At 38.7% G+C, this 23791-nt stretch overlaps 2 protein-coding genes across 4 annotated transcripts in view; one reads left to right on the top strand and one right to left on the bottom strand.

Annotated features, from left to right (window-relative positions):
* The window catches only part of LOC125235759 (probable serine/threonine-protein kinase fhkE), a 61479-nt gene extending 46209 nt beyond the window's left edge, over nucleotides 1–15270 (top strand). For 2 of the 3 annotated variants that reach the window (XM_048142343.1, XM_048142341.1), the window contains exons 5-8: nucleotides 3420–3561; nucleotides 10098–10297; nucleotides 12185–12337; nucleotides 13607–15270. In XM_048142343.1, the coding sequence (XP_047998300.1) occupies nucleotides 3420–3561; nucleotides 10098–10297; nucleotides 12185–12337; nucleotides 13607–14783 (1672 nt within the window). In that variant the 3' untranslated portion in view covers nucleotides 14784–15270. Of the gene's footprint in view, nucleotides 1–3419; nucleotides 3562–10097; nucleotides 10298–10370; nucleotides 10439–12184; nucleotides 12338–13606 lie in introns of all 3 variants that reach the window. The other variant, XM_048142342.1, reaches the window with a different exon arrangement.
* A 4854-nt stretch (nucleotides 15271–20124) lies between these two features.
* LOC125235861 (40S ribosomal protein S16) lies at nucleotides 20125–23205 on the bottom strand. The gene is made up of 5 exons (XM_048142479.1): nucleotides 23099–23205; nucleotides 22950–22994; nucleotides 22270–22401; nucleotides 21415–21529; nucleotides 20125–20356 (listed from the first exon to the last, which is right to left on the bottom strand). Exons 1-5 carry the CDS (start codon nucleotides 23114–23116, stop codon nucleotides 20211–20213), a joined length of 456 nt encoding a protein of 151 aa, XP_047998436.1. The 5' UTR covers nucleotides 23117–23205; the 3' UTR covers nucleotides 20125–20210.
* Between the last annotated feature and the right edge of the window lie 586 nt (nucleotides 23206–23791).

Here is a 23791-nt window from a genome sequence, read left to right as displayed (position 1 = left end):
ATCACATTTTCAAATCTAAGATTACCTAGGACTTTATTCATCATTTCTTGGAACACTGACGGGGCGTTGACTAAGCCAAACGGAACACGTAGGAAGGAATAATGTCCGTCGTCCGTGATAAAAGCTACTTTATCTACTGAATCTGGGTGCATAGGAATTTGGTAATACCCGCTCTTTAAGTCTAAGCTAGTGAAACATTTATGACCCTGAAGCCTATCAACAAGGTCCTCTATCCGCGGCATAGGATATTGTTTTTTAACCGTGACTTTATTAAGCAACCTATAATCAATGCACAGCCTTTTTTCCCCGTTTTTCTTACTAACCAGCAACGCGGGACTAGCATATGGAGAGTTACTTTCACAAATGATCTTGTTTTCTAAAAGCTCATTAACCATATCTCTGATAATCTTTCTGTCACTATGAGATGCTCGAAAGGGTCTGCATTGAATAGGTTGCGGGTTAGTAACTTCGATAGACATTTCATGATTGACTACCTTCCCTAACTCTTTAACGTTAGATGCAACGCAATCTCTATAAGTCCTAAAAAGCGCCGTTAATTCGCTTTGATGAGAGTCCGCGTCCAATTCAACATCTACTATCTTGTTACAAAACTCCGTATATGTTATAGCGTAATCAAACAAGAGACGTTCGCCCACCCGCGAATATACCAAGTCAGGTCGCTCGGTCACGTTACGCCCAATCAGCATTTCATAATCGGCTAAATCGTTCATTATGTAGAACTCGACACCCTTCAAACACACCGAATCCAATTTCAAATCAAGTACCGCCTTCTGTTGAACATACTCGGAAATACTCTTTTTGTAGCCTTGAAGCAAGACGGGGAAAGGCAAGGAAATACCTTTGAGAGAGTATTTGTCAATCAACGTCTGTGATATTAATGAACAACTACTCCCCATATCTATGAATGCATCACAGTAGTAAGTGTCATTAACTTGAATGTTTTTAATAAACTTATCGCGAGAATCAGATGACGAAATTAATTTAGTCTCTTCTTGTTTTTCTATTTTTGTCGCATTCTTTTTATGAAAACATGCGGCCTCGTCGTGCCCCCGTTTGCCACAAAATTCGCATTTCCGATTTAATTTGTCACAATTTGTTTTCTTATGGTTACCGCCACATACGTAACACTCAATTGGTTTTCGTTGTGTTTGATTATTCGTCTGATTGTTATTGGAAGGAACGGACTGACCTGTAGGTAACTTCGCGGACGAACTAGGCTGGGAACTAGTGGCATGTCCACCTGTCTTGCCTTGTCCCTCGCGTACGTTTGAATTGAATTGTTTCGAGGTTCGGGATTTAAAAGTACGTCCATGAAGGAAACTTGCCAAACTATCGCACGTTGTGAAATTGCTTGCTTCGATTGACGCGCCTATCCCACAATCGCCTATATTGCCAACAATTATAGATACGACGTCCATCTCCGAGAAATTTAATGACAAACGATCAATTTTACTTTTCTGTTCGAAATAAAACTCATACAATGACTGGTTATCTGTCGGTTTCTTTTCTACTACTTCCTTTAAAAGTTGAAACATATCGCGCCTTATTTGAAAACTAGAAGCTAACCTGCGACTCCAGTCCGCCCAACTCCACGAAGGCCATTCTTTTTCTGTACGCAATAAAGAATCGTACCAGGTTTTAGCGGACCCTTTTAATTTGCTAAGCGCTTGAAATTTAACCACACCGTCAGACCATGAAAAAGTTTCAGCGTAAGACTGAATAATATTAAGCCAAGCACCTATATCATCTCGCAAAGGGTCAAATTCCGGTATGATGTTGTTCACCACAGTAGAAGCTTTGTCTGTACTCACAGTTGAGGTATCAGCCTTACGTGATACCTTTGTTTTCTTCTTTTCCTTTCTTTTCTGTTTCGGTGGAGGTGACGGAGTCCTTGTCCGACCACTGCTGCTACTCGAAGTCGAAGTGGAACGCGCACGCACGTGCTTGGCGCGTTTCCGTTTTCCCATTGCGGGCGTTGATTATCCCCAGTTCTGATTTAATCTACCAATCTAGGGGAAGGTGCAACTAATAAACACTTATGACGTTTAAAAACTTTTTATATTCAAAGCAATACACTTTATTTTAATAATAAATCAAACGCAAATAGCCTATGCTTCGCCCCGGAAAATCTAGAATAAAAAGCCCGCTCTCAAGCCTTCGTCGACCTATATATTCACGCTTCATTCTACCCCTTCTCCCTAACTAGTCGAAGCAGTTTCCGTTGCCACCAGGTAGATGGCGCCTTCCGAGCCGTCGCGTTATGTTGACATTTAGTGTAGTTTGGCGCGCCGTCGCTAGGTGGCGCCGCTGCTACACTCGGTTGCCAACAGGTAACTGCTGGATAATTAGGAGCAACGAGTTGGAGTGCCTACAGTGGCTACAGTTTATTGCAAATTGAAAAATCCAGGTTATTTTTTATTTCTTTTTCAGGATCATATTTAAGTATTTATTTGATCGTCCTGGTGCAAAGACATCTTGCGCTACTCAACAATGTATACCTATCTGAGTGCAAGTATCGCATTCTTAACTATTTACCCGATGCGTCATGAATACTGGCTTACCATCAATTACAACTCTAAAATACAGACGTAATCTCAAAGAAAACAGAATTGCTTCTCCCTAGTGCCTGCCATTCTCAATATTTACACGTTTATTTTAGCACCGTACTGGCTTTGGCAACCGCCCGCAGATTTTTACTGTTTTTACGTTGAATTCTCGCGCGTTTTCTTATAAATCGAACAAGACACATTCATTTTGACTGGTAAAAATACTAAAAATACGTAAGCGTCTGAAGTGGTCAAGAAATAGACGCAGGAAGTAAGAATGATGTTTATTTACAAAGTAGGGCTGAAGCTATGACGTTATGGCTGACGATAAGCTCAATGGATAAAGTAAATCCGATTGATGGAGGTTATTTATGTAGATAACTAATAAGAATATAACTTTATAGTTATTTTAATGTCGTGTTTCCTTTAAGATTTTATACCGTTCGGCGATGCTACGTCAGTCACTATAAAGAAACTTGCCTTTCTTGTTACCTACCGAAAATGTATAGAAATACGGTAACAAAAAAGGAACGTTTCATACAAACTATCTAGGATATTTTGGGATCTAGTAGATCTTGTCAGCAGCATCATGATACTTTTCCAGTCTACAATTTTTTACCAAGATCGAATTGCTTACAATTAAAAATTGCATTTTTTCAAACATTAAAAAAAAACAGGTGTTAGTTATTTTCACCTAGAAAATGTTGATTTCGCGCGGTTTTCTATTGATAAACTTAATTTATTTGGCAGGCATTTTGTAAGGATTTTAGGACGATTTTTACGACGTACCCCTTTTTACCCGACTGCCCAAATGTTATCCTTATCCCTACTAAAATGTGTTTTTATCCCCAGGATCACCGGTGGAGAACTGTTCGAGCGAGTGATAGATGAAGACTTCGTGCTGACGGAGAGAGCGTGCACCGTCTTCATGCGGCAGATCTGCGAGGGCATAGAGTTTGTTCACAGACAGAACATACTCCACCTGGATATGAAGGTTGGTTCAAATAATCTAGAACTTTTAAGAAATCCACATAATATAGAAACCAAGCCAATTAGAATAAAATGAATTTACAATTCATCCCCAATTTTTTTTTCCTCAGTCACCCGTCGACCACGAATGCTGTAGTGTTCGAAACGTCGGGATGAATTGTAAATGCATTATACGCGATTTAATCCGTTTCCATAGTTTTATTTCATGAGTAGGTAACTATCGCGGTAACCGAAGACAATATTAAGCCAATTAATTAATTGATAAATTCGCCATACAATTTTGCAGCTCATTGTACCTACCTACAGTATCTATCAAAACGAAAACCATTAGTGCTATCAAAACCATTGTCAACTTGTGTTTCTTGGTAGAAGAAAGTTTTCATTTAACGCCGTTTTTCTTTTAACAAATTGGTTTGCCAGACTATGACGCCATATGGTTCTTATAAAAAATTAAAACAACATTGTCGTAAGTCCTTAGACGCAAAACAAGATATTAAACAATTTTATCAAAAGCTGAATTACATTCCATTCGCATTAATTCTTGGCCAGTAGCCTTACCATGACTTTTTTGAGTTAAAAAATACGTTACGTTTTCAGTGAGAGTTACGGAAAATGTATGGAAAAACTGAACAGCGCTCCAAGCGGAAACGCTCACGTACTAAAATTTTCATCGGTACCATAAGTTATTAACGTATTTACTCCGAGTTTTCAATACGTTCCTAACTTAACAGCTAAGGCGCTCTCTTTCTAACTGTATGAAGTCAATAGAACCAGAACTATTTGACAGTCTCTAGTGAAAACTCAATACTTTACGTGAGTAATCATTGACAGTCACTAGCGTAAAAGTAAACCACCAATTCACTGTGATGTGTCATTACTGTCAAATTATATAACAATCCCACAACATTTTCTCGATTATATTTGCAATTTTAAATACAATTATGACTAATATGTATTAATTTATAATATTACGTGAAATTCAAGAACAGCTTAAATGTAGCAGTTAGTCAGTAGTTCGATAAAAAGATAAACCAGTGATGAAACCAGTGTTTGATACTTTTACAAAGGTAATGAGTTAGGTATATTTATTCATCATTTTGTACTGTTTAGCTACAGTTGAGATGATTATATTGGTTGCTTTCAGAAAAAGAAGATATTATTGAAAACAATATTTCCATGCCAGCCGTATGGTATTCAGCAAACCCAACGTAGAAGATTGTTCAAATTGATAATGAATGAGGCAGTTAAATAAGAATCAACTGATTACCTACAGCAGCAGGCAGTACCAATTCATGGGCATGTTAGTTCCTCAATGCACAATACTTGTACCTGTTGTCACCATAACATCTCGTGGGTATATATTAGAAGTGAACCAAAGGAAAAAACTTCAAAAAAATTATCCTATTACTGAAATAAAGTATCTCATTCTGTGACTTTGTTTATTTTGTAATATTCTTGAGTAACAGGCTAAGTATTTAATAAATTGATGTGAAACGAAAACTAAAAACCTAAAATTCAGCGTTTTCGTACATATCAAACATCAATTACAACGATATCGACATAGGTAACGACAAAGTCTAAGGTAAGGTATAGAACTTTTGAAGGCGATAAGCCATTATGCGGTGTATATGAAGATTATAATTTGATACAAAAGTGAGTAGAAAAAGCATTTTGAAACAAGTAAAAATTGTATCTAATTTTTTGGTAGGGCACGTAGCCAAATGCACAAACGATTATGATTAACATCGTTATCGTAGCTTAGCTATCTCTATCACTTTTCCGTATTGACATGACAGAGCTAGACTGAATTTCGATCGGCGTTTAGCGCATAGATTTAAAAGTCCATGGTTCAGCGTCAACGATTGACATTTCAGCTAAGTCCTAGTGTCAAAGTTGACAAAGCTAATTTTTTTTTAATTTATTGGGAGCATTGGCAACTTGGCAATCAGCACAAACATACAATATTTAATACAACATACAGCAGAAGAAACAATTACAGGAATAACAATTACTTTGTTAATCATAAAAGTAATATTGCACATATTGAAATGCTAAACTTATGACTATTTAGTAACTACACAATACAATGTTTTATGAATGAAAAGAAGTATTTTTGAACAATTACAAATTATTTACAAAGCGCCAATAGTGTGCATAATAAATTCATAAATTATAGGGTTTATGCCTACAGCCTTCAAGTTCATTTCCCGGTTCTTTGCTTGGCGGAAAATCCCAACAAACCCCAATAGGGATAGGGGTAGGGTTAGGGATAGGGATAGGGGTAATCGGTCGGCAATCGGTAATTGTAAGCGATAATGCGAGAAACTACTTTAGCTATGTGAGTTCTGTTGTACAATATGTAATTTCCTCAGTGTATATAGAATACATACCTACTCGTACCTACTACCTACGCTGTGGTTGCTGTGTAACATTTGTACAACCACTGCAAGCATTTCTTTTTTAAAAACAATAGTAATATGAGTAATTGAAAAAAACGCAGACAAACGTCTGCATAGAAACCTACGGATCCAAATGAAAATTTTATTATTTGTATATGTTTGAATAAGAATTCTTTTAGTACGCGAGCGAAACCGCGGGCAAAAGCTAATTCTATATAAGATGCTATGTACCCTTTTTCTGTAAAAAATATTTCTATTTCTTTACTACTCAAGAACATCACAAATAAACAAAGTCAATTAATGAAATACTTTATTTTAGTAACAGGATTATTTTTTGGAGTTGAGGTTTTTTCCTTTATTGGAGCACTTCTATACATATACCTGTGATGATCATGGCCAATAATACCATTAAGTGCATCGCGGAACAAAAACACCTATAAATTGGTACTGCTCCCCTCTGCTGCCCTAAGGTTTTGAGTAGCGTAACTGCCAGAGTGCCACAGTATTAATATCAATTGAACCATCTTCCATGTTGACTGAATACCATACGGGTTTGTTCGGAAATATTGATTTCAATCATAGCTTCCGTCATCTTTCTGAAACCAAAAACTGCTTTGAGCATTATAATCATCTCAATTGTAAATAGTACAATATGATGGCCAAAAATAACTCATTACCTTATTTGATTTGTTCACTGGTTTATCTTTTTATTCAATTTTAGCTAATCTTGAATTTCACGTAATATTATAAATTAATGCAATATGTTAGTCATAATTTTATTTAAAACTGCAAATATAATTGTGAAAATTCCGTGTGATTTTTGTATAACTTGACAGAAATGTCACGTCAGAATGACTTTGCCTATGGTTTGAGGCCTACTACCGAATACCGAAGTTATCGACATGTGGACATGAGTCTCTTTTACTCTTATCAGTATAAAGTGAAAGAGGAAGAATCCCTCAGTGCGTATGTTTCGAAATTTGCAGTAGACCAGTGTTTTTCAAACTTTATGGTGCCACGGCCCATTATGACCTCTCAAATTTTTTCGCGACCCCCATACCTCGTTTCTAATAGTACCTATAACTTACTGCTGAAAGATGTAATAAATTTTATTACATCTTTCAGCACATCGAATCGAATCGAATTTACAAATTTTATAAATAAAAGTTGTAAATTCGATCAAATCTTCGCAAACTCGTCTATTGCGAATAGTACCTATGCGTAGATATGGGTGTACTTTATCACTTATCACTCAGGGGTGAGATAGTGTGGCGGTCAGACCTTTGCGGTTAGATGTCTGATGATTCGAAGAGTTTTCATCTGACGCCTGACATGTGCTAAAAACAGTTGATTATTTTTCCTTGTCACAAATGTTTATTGTATTTATTATTTAATTATAGGAGTTTGGCAATAACTATTAGTTTATATTATCTGCCCATAATATCTCCTATATTGGTGACCCCGTTTAGAACAGTAACTCGAAATTTAATTTAAAATGTCGGAAGATACCGAAACCGTAACTGAAAAATATGTAGTGTGTAAAGTGTCTGTACGCACGCCGCCGTTTTGCGTAATACCCATTCAAATTCACAGCCGCCCGCACCAGAGCAAGTTAACCAAGAATTGCCTGCACCTCCTCCTTCCAACCCGCAGCCAAACCATGAACTGACAATGGCAAAAAGGACTCGAAGTGGCCGAAATGTACACTTCCCGCCTCATCTTCTCGACTATCGACCGTAGTAACGGTCTCGGTGGGGGAGTAGTGTGGCGGTCAGACCTTTGCGGTTAGATGTCTGATGATTCGAAGAGTTTTCATCTGACGCCTGACATGTGCTAAAAACAGTTGATTATTTTTCCTTGTCACAAATGTTTATTGTATTTATTATTTAATTATAGGAGTTTGGCAATAACTATTAGTTTATATTATCTGCCCATAATATCTCCTATAATGGCTTTCGAGAGGAAGGGTTTTGACACGCGTTATAGAGCTTCAATCAGAATTATTAATCTTTTTACAATATTGTTGCTGATTATGTTACGATATTGAAAGTAGCATATCTTGCCGGTATCTTTGACCACTTAAATATTATGATCGCAAGTCTGCAAAGAAAGGGACGAAAGCATAATTAGAGAAAAAGATAAAGTTAACGGATTTCTAGCAAAAATTGAGTTGTGGACTACATTTTTACACAGCATGCAGTTTGCGTATGCGTATGCAGTTTGATTATTTCCCTTGCATGGCTAAAAGCATTCAAGAAATATCATCAGATATGGTGGAGAGCTTGCAATGTTTAAAAAACCAACTCCAAAGTTATTTCTCAACTGAAACATTGATTGGTGATGGAAAGTTGGATTTTGAATATTTTTTTTAATATTAAGTCCGTTGAGCTGGCCGATCTCAACGCCTCGGTGAAAGAAGCACCATTTCAATTGATGCGTTCTAGGTTAAAAGAATGGCTTTATTTAGTAAAAGAAGCCCTTAAAGTTTTGATCCCATTTGCTACTTCATATTTATGCGAGTTGACGTTTTCAACAAATAAACACAATTTATTTATTTATCATAAAATTAGTTTTTTAAGGTTAACCTTTTAATTTTCAAGAATTTGACTTTTTTAAGTTAAAAAAAACATAACCAGTTTATCTTAAAGCTGAACTTCGCGACCCCCTTGGATAGATGCCGCGACCCCCCTGGGGGTCGCGACCCACACTTTGAAAAACACTGCAGTAGACCCTATATTGACAGATTTCGATAGGTAAATTACATTTACTTATGATTTTAGTTCCATCGCGTAAACACCAGAGGCGTAGCATTCGCCTATAGTTCTTTCTCCGTTTATTGATAAACTTAGAAAGGGATAGAAGCAGCTTCTTTGGCGTGAAGTTAGGCACAATATATTGTAAACAAACGTAAACTCACTTACTTTCTGAGTAAAGTAATACGGCTCTCACTTGGGCAGCCCATGGTAACGGTACAGAACTCAAGTGTCACCCGCTCACATGTTTCAAGACGCATGCGCTCACATATGGTACTATAACAAGAGTGCCATTGTGCCACCTATGTTATGTATTAATTATTCCTACCCGTCCGATCTCAACAATGTGTGTCTGATTGCATGGCCCAAGTCCAAAGTCTTAAATCAAAATGGCGGAAATCCAAAGCGCGGGAGGTTTATGATTGTCAGTCCGCCATAATTGTTTGTTCAACGTACTGCGTTATTTCTGATGCCTCTTCGCGAAAATACGAAATGTCGTTTAATTTTAAACGTTATGACGTTGAAACTATGATTCGGTATTCAATTATTTTGGGTTGGAGCCATCATTACAGCTGCAAATAGCTTAAAACGAGTAATTCATTTGTTTTTAAACTACCAACATAATAAATTGTCATTATTCAGTATGCAGAGGCGTTCTTGCGAATACGAATCATCAAGGATGTTTATGATGGTTGCGCTTTTAGCGTATGTCGGCTCATGTGTCACTCTCGCAACACCTCGCATGCACTTAGTATTATTTCTACTTTAATGGTACGATTTACGATGCTATCAATGATAGTTTAGACGAAAAATGCATGAGAGACTAATGTTCATTGGTGAAAACCTCCAGCAGCGGCTGGTCCATACAAGCCGATTCCCACCGGCTTGCCTAAAATTGATTACTAGTAAAATACCTAATGTTGGTTTCTTTTTGCTCAGTGTTGCCTAGCAGAAATTTTCACCAGCCGCCACTAACCTACGGTATCTCATTTCAGAATTGACCAAAGTAACTAAAATCAGTTTAGAAAAAAATCAAATAAATAAATAAATATTATAGGACATTCTTACACAGATTGACTGAGCCCCACGGTAAGCTCGAGAAGGCTTGTGTTGTGGGTGCTCTGGCAACGATATATATAATATACAAATACTTATACACATAGAAAACATCCATGACTCAGGAACAAATATTTGTGCTCATCACACAAATGAATGCCCTTACCAGGATTCGAACCCGGGACCGCGGCGTAGCAGGCAGGGTCACTACGCGCTAGATAAACTTCAATAAGCAGGTGCCTAGGTTCAAATAGGTACACATAAGTATGACGCCTGAATCTTAAGTAATACAAAGACACCCTTAAATAACGATAAAATCCATTCCCTTCCAGCCCGAGAACATTCTCTGCCTGACCAAATCCGGCAACCGCATCAAAATCATCGACTTCGGCCTCGCGCGCTTCTTCGACCCGGAGAAGAAGCTGCAGGTTCTGTTCGGCACGCCCGAGTTCGTGGCGCCCGAGGTCGTCAACTTCGACCAGATCGGATACGGCACCGACATGTGGTCCGTCGGCGTCATCTGTTATGTGCTGTGAGTTATAACTTATATTGACCGGGATATATACTGTGATTAACTTTTGACGCCCGAGTTCGTGGCGCCCGAGGTCGTCAATTTCGACCAGATCGGATACGGCACCGACATGTGGTCCGTCGGCGTCATCTGTTATGTGCTGTGAGTTATAACTTATATTGACCGGGATATATACTGTGATTAACTTTTGACGCCCGAGTTCGTGGCGCCCGAGTTCGTCAACTTCGACCAGATCGGATACGGCACCGAAATGTGGTCCGTCGGCGTCATCTGTTATGTGTTGTGAGTATTTGTGAGTTATAGCTTATATTGCCCGGGATATATACTGTGATTAACTTTTGGCGCCCGAGGTCGTCAACTTCGAACAGATCGGATACGGCACCGACATGTACTCCGTCGGCGTCATCTGTTATGTGCTGTGAGTATTTGTGAGTTATATCTTACATTGCCCGGGATATATACTGTGATTAACTTTTGACGCCCGAGGTCGTCAACTTCGACCAGGGGGGTTACCATGACGTGCTAAAGCCGTTCAGTTTAGGTTGAGAGAGAGGACGGAGCTATGTACCTGCTATAGCTGTGTCCCTTTCTCTCAACCTAAACTGAACGTCTTTAGTACATCATGGTAACCCCCCGGATCGGATACTGCACCGACATGTGGTCCGTTGCTGCTAATCGCAGTGACCGTTGACGTTCGGTATCGTATCATAGTTATATCTCTATCGCTCCTCTTTCTTGATAAGCGAACTCAGTTAAAAAAGCGACAAATTAGCAAATGCGCGTGTATATTTTTCTTTGCAAATTTTAACTACCTAATAGCCTTTAGGTTTCGGGCTTGATAAATTGTCCTCTGTAGGAGCGTTCAGTGCCTTTTTAACCTTGCTCATTGGCTTTTCTGCGTCGTATTCTCCTTGGCTAGTCTGAATACTCTGAATCTATGTATCAATAACAAATCATAGTCTGGCATGACAATTTCGATGCAACAAAATGTAATGTTTTCAGTTGGTCTGTTGACTGACTCGTTCTCCCGTGCATAATTTTGATTAGGTAGGTACACTATACTTATTAATACATTGTATCAGACTATATTTTGACATTATGTTCTAGTGGTATGGTATTGTTAGTATTAAGTATTAACACGCTTAAGCCGGTAGTTGTTTTGGAACGATCCCCTGGGTCTCTGCCATAAACGCCAGACCGACATCGCTATGCCACATTGATGTTCCGTCGTGAGTCACGTTCAATCTCATTCAGTACGACGGAGCGTGGGTAGTTTGTGCTTGGAGTTTCAATCAAAGGAGTATTTTTATAGTGGGTTTGGAGTAAACAAATTATATCCAGCTGACTCCAGGGCTATACTTTAGTCCACAAATTGCAGACATCTCTCTCTGTTACGCCATTCTTATTACGTCTTCGTTGGTGTAAAAGAAAAAAATCGCCAGTTTTTTTATACCACGTCGGTGGCAAACGGTCACCGGAAAGCGGTCACCGTGACCTATGGACGGTGTCACATGCATGTTGCCTACAATTAGAAACTTGTATATACACTCCTTTTTTGGAAGAACCCCATACTGTATTTAGTTCATAAATTTCGATTTTCGCGGTTACCCGTCTGGTATTCTTAAGTAACTACGTTAATAAAATACCTCATCACTTTAGCTTTTTCAGGTGACAGGCACACATGTAGATAATTTCCGAATTTCTGCAGATATTCGTGGTAGTCTTCCAGCATCGGGAATGTAAACTACACTGCCTTAAGATCTTCTTACTTGACCTGTATTGTCAAAAAATTAACGCAAAAATATGAGTAACAAAATAGGAAACTTTAAGTCATTTTGAGTAACAGGTTAACAGCATTTCTAAAGTTTTTTTTTTTTTAATTTCCAGCTTATCGGGCCTTTCGCCGTTCATGGGTGAAACAGACATAGAAACCATGGCGAACGTCACGGTCGCTAAATACGACTTCGACGACGAAGCGTTCACAGAGATCTCGGAAGACGCGAAGGACTTCATCGGGAAACTGCTCGTAAAAGACAAAGAGTAAGTTATTAAGATTTCATAATTTACAATCATCCTCAAAATATGTATAAAGAACGTTTTATATCAACATCAAATGGAACTCTGAGGGCCTAGCTTAAACCATGTTCGACGTGTTGACTCTCTGCCGCACTTGTAAATTCGTACTTAATTGTGACATAGGCAACGAGCAACGACTAAGTGCGTTTTCACATTATCCGATCCGATATCGGATGTCGGACCGATATCCCATACATTACAGGCGCCATCTTGGATTTTTTCCATTGAAATCCTTCCTACATTCGAAATCGGATCGGATAATGTGAAAACGGACTAACGTGGTTCTCGGTAGGTCCTCTAGACTTGTACATGTCAGATTACAGAGTTCGTAGCCTATTCTCTGCACTTATTATTTTGAGGGTTTGTAAACCTTAGTTTGTTGTGAGAACCACGTTAAAAGATGCTTGCATGAGCATCATATTGTGATTAAAGCATGATGATACTGTGATAAAAAATTAAATTAAGAGACAAATAAAACAAGAATGACTTCGCAACATAACGGCATTTTAGTGCCAAATTTGTTGTGACGTCATTTCCCATTTAATGCCGTTTGGAAAAACGCCCTTTGCTTTTGTTTTCTCGTTGATTACAAATTGAAATGTTGCCAATGCTAATTTTACGTTGAGTTATGAAAACATACGACTTTTGTTTTGTTCTTGAGAATTATCGTCAGTTGAACGACCTAAAGATCATTTCGAATAAATTACGTTCATTTAAATAAGTAACTTAGTCGTAAATTAAATCGGAGATAAAACTTCGAAAGTGTTATACCATTTGATTCCGGTGCTCGTCACTAAAAGCTGCACAAAAGCCAGCCTGTCGATAAAGACCCCTTGTTACTTTATTGCATCCAACACGAAATCTAACAAATCATTCTAATATCGCACCATTTAAACTGTACACGTGCTAACCTTCCTCTATGTATGTAGTTATTTAGTTGCATGGTAGAGACAACAAAATTTATAAATATGGCCGAAATATTCTGTCATTGGACGCGCATATTCAAACGAGTGCAGTTTGAGACCACGGTCGCGATCCATTTTAACCACTGACACAAGTATCGCTAGCGTCCAAAAACATGAATGCGCATCGTCAGGTCAGGCCGGAAAAAGTAGGCTTATTTGATTTTTGGATAAACGTAGTACCCTTTTGTTTCCTTGCACCGCCTCTTCTGTTCCCATCCTTGTCACGCACTCGTGGTGTTGGGGTTAGTAACAAGGGTTCTTGTCGCAGGTTGCGGCCGAGCGCCACGGAGTGCCTGCGCCACCGCTGGCTGGCGCGCCGCGCGCCGCCGCCGCCGCGGCCCGCGCCCGCGCCCGCAGCGGACCACAAGCACGAGCTCGACGTCGCCAAGGACAACCTCAGGATCTTCGTCGAGCGCTGGGGCGAGCACCCCAACTCGCCCTACGTCTTCGACAACCACGCGCACGAGATCACCTGCCTCGCCGACGGCGGCTGCGAGCGATCTTCCATCGGCGGCTGCTCGCCTAGTCCCCGAAGCTCCTTGGCGAGCTCGCCCGACGCGGTATTCGATGAGGATGATTTGGATCCTCCGCCGATGAGGGAAACTAGTTACTTAGCACCCAGGTACAACCCGGTCGAACGACGGGCGTCCGACAGTTCCTGCTTCCTCCACAAACGGCAAGACGTCCTCGTGAGAAAGAATCTAGCCGAGGAAATCAAGAAGTTATCGGATCATCTATTCCTACTATCGACTATGAATACGGACTTAGCTAATAACAATAATGTAAAAGAATTAGACAAAAATATAACGGAATCGAAAACGGTAGCAAAGGAGGAAAAGAAACTAACGAACGGTTTCAAAAGAGATACTAATACGACAGTCACAAAAACCGTCACGAATGGAGACGCTAGCAATAAGGAAAAGAAAATATTTACGTCGAAATCTAGTCACAGAATAACTTCCACGTTTTTGACTGAGAAGGAACCGACGAGGCCGGTGACGAGCAACATGCCCTGGGCGAAGGCGGCTCGATCCAAAAAAGTCACAAATAGCAGTCGAGACGTAGCCGAGCAGCCTTTGGAGAGGCGAAACAGCTTCTTCAATGAGTTCGACAAAAGGCGGGAGAAAATAGATAAATTGGTCAACGGTTCAGAGAACGGCAGACGGGTGCCTTACAGACGAGGTGACGAGAACAATGCTCATAGGACTAAGGACCTCCTTCTGCATCTTCTAGAAAAATGGGGCGAATCAGAAGTAGAGGGCGAAAGAGCGGCCGGAGGCACCTCTAATGGCGGAAGACACCAGTCCATATCCTTAGAGTGGTCACCGGCTAATCAACTGGCACAGTCCTCCATGTCCAGCCTCCACGCCTTCTACCAAAGACAGACCTCGGAAGACAAGGCGCAAAGAAAAATAATAACGAACAATATACAGAGTACTAAATGATTTTATCTTGTAGTGCCATGACTGTTACCAAAGTAACAAGATGAGATTAAATTATTATTATTTTTAAGGTAATTTTAGACGATGAAATGACAACGTTGAAGTAATCTAGTCGACTAATCGCTGTTCTCTTTCACTCCTGGAGCAAGACTGAAACAATTTTGTGGGAGATGTTTTATTTTATACGGTGACAACTGACAATAAGAATCATACTCTGATGGCTGAAAACTTGTGTTCTTCTGAGTCATTTTATTTAATTTGTACTTATTTTTTTACTTAGTGAAATCAGTCACACATACACAGATAGGTATTATAATAAGTTCGTCTAAGCTATTGAGCCTGTCCTATATTTAATATAGTAAAATACGTACGTTTGTTACTTAACTAAACTCAGTTACGTACAAGGATGCTGTAATAATTTTATTATACCTTTTGGTAGTTTTGGTTTATGATATTTTGTTGTTATGAATAATAAGGTTTTTATTAAAAATATGTGTTTTATTTAAATTATTCATGATCAATGTGTGGTAACAAAGTGGAGAGGAACGTCTTATATGCTGTAACAGACGGACGTACTGGACTGCGACCTTGTTTCGTTGTGTAATCGTACGGCGATCTAGTGTCCGTTAAGGACGCAACCAAGAGTAAGGGCGACGCTTGAAGACCGCGGTCTGGTCCGTTGTATCTGTTACAATTTTTACCGCCCTACGATATCATATGCGAAGTTGTGAACGCGGCCATTGCATCCGATCCGCATGTCGTTTCCAAATTTGAACTGCACGGGTAGCATGGTCGCACATAGACGATAAAATATCAGGCCGTCCCTATCGCACTATTAGTAAGTGCGATAGGAACGGCCAGATGTTTTGTCATTTATCGCGCGACAAGAATTACCTGTCTGGATGTCTATAGAGACATCCAGACAGGTAATTCGATTATAGAATCGTGCTTACGACAACTGAGAGAACTAACATCAAAATGGCCACAGGTAAAAATACCCCCAACATGTATTGCCTTGCTATGCATTGCATTTTATTAGACTTATATCCCATTACTTTTTAGAGACCGCCTGTCTGCCTCTGCGACCCTCCGCCACCCGTGGCTGATCCAGTCGGCACTCTGTACGGAACTCCACGTCACCAAGTCCAAACTGAAGCGGTACGTCATCAAGAAACGGTGGGCCAAGGCCGTCTCCGCGGTCATAGCGCTTAAGAGAATGGGCGCCAAGTTTGAAGACGTTTCGGAGCACAAGGAAAAGGTTTAACTCTCAAACACACCGAACTTGTCAGTAGAAAAAGGCGCACAATTCAAATACTCGTAATATACAAAAAGGCGTAGAAGGGTCATTTTTTTCAAAGTTGTCAATCCACTTTTTTTTGGATTTGGAAATTTTTATGTGGATTCCACTCAGAATCGCGAGCTTTTTCAATTCTAATAGGAGAAAAAGTGTCCCAAGGTTTTATTCCCATTCCGTTACCATTTTTTCATACATTTTGTATGGCATGGCGGTAACGGAATGGAAGGTCCGAAAAAATGTATGGAAATCTTGGGACATTTTTTTCTCCTATCAGGATCGAAAGACCTCGCGATTCTGAGTATTAATCGCGTAAAAAATACCCATGTTACAAAAGTGGGGTGGACAACTTTGAAAAAAAGGGCCCAGCTAAGCTTCTACAGTTTTTAAATTTGCCATATCTACAACCTGTAAAAAAAGAGTAGAAGTTAAAAAGTGGCAACATCGTAGTACCATCCGGATTTCTTAGACATATTGATTTAAAAGGTATACATGACACTACGATGGTGCACACCACTTTTTGATATCTACTCTTTTTCCCAGCCTGTAGGTACCTACTGACAAACTTGTTGTGCCAGGGCAGAAAAAATATAAAACGATAAATATTTGTCATGTGACAATATTGATCTCGTTTAAAACTTCAAGTTAGGTACCTAGGTATAAGTACCTTTTCTTTATATTATGATTTAATTATAAATCTATACATGTATCTGTATTGGCTTTTATTGACATAGTTATTGCTAGAAACCACGCCATAATGAAGGGCCATAATATCATTATACTTATTTACCGATAATTATTGTAAAGTATCTATTGATATTTATTAAATTGATTTATATTGCGCCATCAGGCGACTTGTCTGCTCGTGTGCCTCATATCCCATTAAAAAAAGCGAAGTATGCCACATACCATACCTATAAAATATCAATATTACCTATACACGTTGTCAAATATATCATAAAAAATGGTGCCAAAATTTTGTACCTAGGTTTATAACAAGTTGTTGATGTTAACTACTGTATAATCTCAATTTAGATCTGTTACTTGTTCTCAGTATTTATTATTAATCGTAAAAAAAATAAACTCAACTTATTACAAACACGAAGCTATTAGATAAGACCATTTTAATTAAGAAATTAGAGTAAAATCTTCAAAAATACATTTGGTATTTTTATGAATTAACACTTTTTTGCATTTACCATTGATTAATTTGGTCCGTAGGTTAGTACCTATGGCGAACATAGGTAGATATTACCTAAGAACCTACTAAGAAAGCCGAAAGGTGATCCATGAGAATATGTACCTACCTACAAATAAAAATGTTACTTTTCTAAAAGTATAGCTACCTATCTACTTTGAAAAAATGTTCGTTATGTAAGCATTTGCACGTTATTTTTCATTATGACATCATAATAATTGTAAATAACTATATTTTTGTAAGATCGAATGAAAGACATTAACGACTAACTCTAGTGTAAAGTTTTTTGTTAATATTAAGAGCGCAATATTGATCTGAACAGCGTGCTAGATTATTTTTACTGGTAGTTAAATGCCCTTAAGTTCAATAAAAAAAAGCAATTTTGTCAAATAGTTCCTATTCCTACTTTGTTACCTACAAAGTTTTATAAGAAATACTTATATTAGGTACAGTAAGACAAGTGCCTCCAATTATGTATTTTTATTTAGCCTTTTTTTTCAAATCTATCAGTAATTCCAAAAGGTAACAAAGTAGGAAAATTGACTTATTTACAAATGGGCAAGTTAACTTAATTATTTACAAGTGGCAGTGTGTATACTGTATACTGCGCGGCTTAAAAAGGTTAATTCCTGTAGTGTATGACAATATTTGTATTTGTTTCTCCCGGATAGTTTTCTTTCCATATTATAGTTGGTGTGTAATAATGTCTTAATTATAAACCATGTTTTAATTTATGACATGCATTTTAGGTTCATATAAAACTATTAATTGACTGCATTTAATTTCATAAAAACAAAGACACTTGAATGAAATAAAGTTATAATAAGAAGGAAAGCTGGTATTATTTTTGTCCTTATTTTCTTTTAGAACATTTTTAGGGTTCCGTAGTCAACTAGGAACCCTTATAGTTTCGCCATGTCTGTCTGTCCGTCCGTCCGTCCGTCGGATAATCTCAGTAACCGTAAGCACTAGAAAGCTGAAATTTGGTACCAATATGTATATCAATCACGCCAACAAAGTGCAAAAATAAAAAATGGAAAAACATGTTTTATTAGTGTACCCTCCCTACATATAAAGTGAGGGCTGATATTTTTTTTCATTCCAACCCCAACGTGTGATATATTGTTGGATAGGTATTTAAAAATGAATAAGGGTTTACTAAGATCGTTTTTTGATAATATTAATATTTTCGGAAATAATCGCTCCTAAAGGAAAAAAAAAGTGCGTCCCCCCCTCTAACTTTTGAACCATATGTTTAAAAAATATGAAAAAAATCACAAAGTAGAACTTTATAAAGACTTTCTAGGAAAATTGTTTTGAACTTGATAGGTTCCGTAGTTTTTGAGAAAAATACGAAAAACTACGGAACCCTACACTGAGCGTGGCCCGACACGCTCTTGGCCGGTTTTTGAAAAAGTACCTAGTTCCCTAAATAGGGTAGGGTTATCTAAATTATTGCCAACATTTGCCAACCAGCGGTATGATTTCAACCTCATCAACAAATAGGTTTAAGGTTCAAAATACACAACACACTAGACGTCCCGAAACTGCACTCTAATTTGAACCTTAATTCGGAATGATAAATTTGCATTTCAAATTCTAACGGAGCACGTTGCTGATAAGTCGTACTATGCCGGGTTTTTATTGGAGCAAGTGTTCCCAATTTCCATAAAATGTTTCCAGCATTTTGAACAACGCCAAATGTAGGGCCTGATTGGACGCTGTATTCGGACATGAATGTTAAACCATTAGTTCACACTGCTTTCACTGGAGAATACGCTAAATTGCAAGAAACAAAATATCGGACGCGGGATAAGTGTGCAGTCTTCGGGACATGGCTTGCGGCTGACAAAAACTTCCCCAACACGCCAGCCGGCGTATCATGCTGCTAATTTTATCACTTATCCACGCGGATAAAGCATCCGTCACGCTTTAGCAAGTATGTCAGTGTGAGAGTGACAGATGTCTTATCCACGTGGATAAGTGATAAAATTGGCAGCATGATACGCCGGCAGATTTCTGTCGGACGTCCGAACTACTCCGAACGGTCGTCTTATGACTTACGTCAGATAGTTGGCACAATTCAGTGTAAAGCCTGACCTGAAATATATGACAACGCGCCATGTTGCGGAATTTCATTAGAAGCATATTAGAAGTATTTTCTTCATACTAAACGGAACTGTCACTCCATACATCAGAATAACAGCGCGCTCCTGAAAAGGACAATAGTCATCTCTGGTCAAGCTTTATATTCATTATCTAGATACCGGCTGTGAGCCGCGTCCGTTTCCAGCTTGAAGCTAGGAACATACTACGCGGACGTCCGTCGTAAACCGACCGCGACCGATCAGTGTGCACGGAACAAAACATCCAGCGAGCCAGATTTCGATCGGACATCCATGCGCTCAAGGCCACGTCCACGTCCGTCGACCGATAGTTTGCACGGTTATGTGTAATTCCATTGTCCAGATTCCCGTCCGCGGTCGATTTACGACGGACGTCCGCGCGTAGTATGTGCCTCCACAGGCCTTAGGGCCCCCACAGACGGGAGACAAAACTGTTTTGTCTCCGTCGCTCGGTCTATGGGCTAGTATGAAGGTGCGCACACGAGGCGACGCAACTTTTCATACAAATACGAAAGTCGCCGAGCAACTTTGTCGCCCGTGGGCGCGCACCCTTACACTTAGCTACTTCTACTGCTGTAGTTCAACAAGTTCACTATCCAATGCCTCGACATACGTACATATGGGCCACAGCAAGTCTTATCACAAAGCCATAAGGTTTACAATTCTGAGCAGGACAGTGAACGTGTTAATTTACCACTACCGCACAACAAATAAAACCAATAAAAATAGATTTTTATCTTTTTATTAACACCCAATGCTATCCCACTGGCCGACAAACCAGTGCAACACCACTGAACGTCCAACATGTAGTCTTAACGGTAAGATTTCTGGTATCTGGCGCGGGCGCCCGGACCGCCGAACTTCTTGGGCTCGCAGCGCCGGGGATCGGCCACCAGCAAGCTCCTGTCGTATTGGACGAGGATGTCCTTGATTTCCTTCTTGGACGCTTCATCTACATCTGTAATAGGAGAGTTGGGTTAGAGATGGTAGATTGAGAACGTCATCAACGGGGTCAATCCAGAGTAACATAAGTCACGATTTTATGGTATGTTCCATTTATTCACAATGCAAGTTCAAGTGATAATCTATCTCTAAATAAGTGTTACTTTCCCAATACAGTGGTACTAAAAACTACTTATCAAATAATAGGGTCAATTAGTGTAATCAAGGTAATTTACCTTTAGCTTTATTCTCCAAGCAAGGAACATTGTTCAGATTTATACACATTATTTCAATAAAATTTACCTTGAAAAACCAATGTTTAAAAATTTCCGGTAGTAAGTAAATCCAATTTACATTAGCATTTTTAATGGTTAAAACAAAATTGAAAATACTAGTATATAATCTGCCAAGAAATATTCAATTTCATTTGTGGTAGTCTCATTCAACATAATAACAAAAATGTAGTGCACATTTCAAACTGGCATGGCATGGAGGGCTCATGTCGCTTGGTAAATGTCACAATATTCTCCTTTCCCTGAAATGACTGACAAGCATGGGGCGAGCCAGCTTTGGAAAGAAAGGGTACAACAAAATTATACTTTAACATTATAAATAATTTAATGGAACGAAAATGCGCGCCTTATTCTTAACATTTTAAACCATATAAACTAAATCGCCATAAACAGATGTGGCAATGGAAATGAAGTCATCAGCTTTACCAATGCTATGTGATTGCTTGGTATCCAAGGTACAGTATGTTTCTTTGCCATCATGCATTCAAAGGTAAAATTTCATCATGCAATGCAATGCATTTACCACTCAACTTAGTTCACAATTAGCAAAAGCTTCTAGATGTAAGACACTGCAAATAGTTGAGCCGGGTCAACTCTTTGCTCTCAGCTGTTAAATGATGACAGAATTTGAGCTGGACCCATTCTACATATTAGTTGTTATTTAAATGTAAAAAGGACACATTCATGTGTGTTATGTCATCATGAACTATGTCAGAATGCAGAATAGGTTGATAATGATATGAATAGGTAAAAAAGGGGAATAAAAAAAATAAGAACTTACACTTTTGGTAGAAAGCAATGAGTGCCTTGGAGATGGCTTGTCTGATAGCGTACACCTGGGCTACGTGACCACCACCCTTAACCGTCACTCTGATGTCCACACCAGAGAACTTTTCCTGAAACCAATAGCAATTACTTTATTGAACTGTAAGAGAGGAATTTATTTGAGATTTTAGTTGACATTGAGTCAGATAAGTAAATTTACTTCACATCCAAAGATACTCAGGTTCGGAATAAGTTTGATCATCATTAGAGCCGTATTGAATAATTTATATTAAGTGGTAAATTACTGTTTCTTAGCCGGATGTACCGGATGATAGGGAGGTATGGAAGCGGAAGACATGCTGCGCCGACCCCAAATGAATGGGATAAGGGCAGGCGAATGATGATGGTAAATTACTGTTTCTTATATTTCGACCCAGTTCTTCAATATTCTTTCAAAAAGAAAAAGATTTAACTTTCCATAATTTTTTATTTCCTTACAATGTCAATTGAACAGCTAATTTAGATAAAATTTGTTATGGTCATCACCAAATATCAATTGCTAATATTAGGGGCTGTCAGCTGTCACAATAAATATAGGGTAGACGTAAAAAAAAATTATATCATGGTTACAAATAGTATAGGCTATTATTAACCTTTCGTATGCGCCTGACAAAAAAATTGTCATTCATATATCAGTCATAATAAATACATATCCAAGTTGAAACAATATGGAGTACATCTGTTTCCAAGCATACGAGAGGTTAAATAGTAGCACAACCCAATATCTTTTTTATTTTATGTTATTTTGTGTCACTATTCATGATAAAAAACGAATAGGCCAATGACCAATTGTTATTATTGAGGAACTTACCTTGCCGAGCAGCAGGATGGGCTCCTGCAGTTTGTACTGCAGCAGACGGGGCTCCACCAGGTCCAGCGGGCGGCCGTTCACGCGGAGCACACCGTGTCCGCGCTTGCAGTATGCTACTGCGGTCGCAGTTTTCTGGAAAATTCATTATGAATATCTTAACGTTATCTCCTTACTTCATACTTCAGTACGAAATCTGTAGTACATTTTTAGGGCTCCGTACCAAAAAGGTACAAAAGGAACCCTTATGGCGACGCTCTGTCCGTCTGTTTTAGGAATATGGCCAGCCAGAAACAGTAGAACTCGCTTAAAATACATGTACAAAGTATCCAAACTAAATGTCAAGAGGTTAGTTACGAGTTTGCCGCCTGTAGTAATTTTTATATTAATATAAATGTTGTTTCCGTTTAGACCAACACAGAAATTATTTCTGAGATGGCTGGTACAACGCAATCTTTTATTCTCCTTTCCAATAAAATACTGTCATACGACGTATAGGTTATGACAGTTAAAGGCAAGAAAGGATTGAATTCGTAGCAAAAACTTATAATTGGTTAAAAAATCAGATATACTGCTTAATAATCAGTCCAATTTCAAATAAAAGTAAAATTTGAAGCATTAAATACTTTAAAAACTAAGGAAATCGGCATCAACACGTGGACGGGATATTGAACAACACTCACCTTGCGGCCAAAGACCTGGACGGCCTGAATTGGTTCGCGTCTCGCCTGAAATCACGGTAAATAAATTAGTCATTGCTTCTAATTAACTAATAAAATAACACAATACACCTGCTTTTTCACAAATAATTTTAACGGAAAAACACACGCACCTCTTGCGCGGCAGCCATTTTGACAGAGAAAGAACTAGCTAGTGTTGTGCCATGCGTGACTCGAATCGTAATTCGTAATAAAATACGAAAACCGGTATTCTACCCAAAAATATTTTTAAGCAGACAAAGCTTACAAACAGTAAAATGTTAATAAGAAATAACTACTATGACTTCGGAAAGTCCACCAGTTAAATCGATCTATTTACTTAAAAATATAATAAAAATATTTTAGGATACCGTATTTCTCGGCTGGCAACACTACAGTTTAGCGACATCTATTGTTGAATAGCAGAACTGCAAGTTTTTCGTTGTTCGTCACTAGATGGCGTATAATATAGTTATGCATAGTTTCTTAACAGATGGCGTTACTGTCTATTATTTACGTGAATCATCCGACATGGTCACCGGCGTGGTACATTATTGTTTTGTATTCGACGAACGTATTCGCCGGTGTCGAGTCGTGCGGTGCGATACTCAGATTACGCACGCCTTTACAATGAGATGTGAAAAAGTTGTTCCCGCGCAAGTGCAATAGAACTGCAAAACAGTGTGAAACAAAGTTTTATTATATGCAAAGAGAAATTTGTGGATTATTGTTTATGTAATACTTGTACTTTCATGCCGGTTGCAAATCATTTTGGATTTGATCTTGCCTGGAAAGTTGAGGGTAAGTTTATATTAAATTTGTATTTT

The sequence above is a fragment of the Leguminivora glycinivorella genome, chromosome 18 (assembly GCF_023078275.1).
Source record: "Leguminivora glycinivorella isolate SPB_JAAS2020 chromosome 18, LegGlyc_1.1, whole genome shotgun sequence".
Taxonomy (NCBI): Eukaryota; Metazoa; Arthropoda; class Insecta; order Lepidoptera; family Tortricidae; genus Leguminivora; species Leguminivora glycinivorella.
Note: the sequence above shows the minus strand (reverse complement) of the source record. Positions and strands in the feature narration are given on the sequence as shown.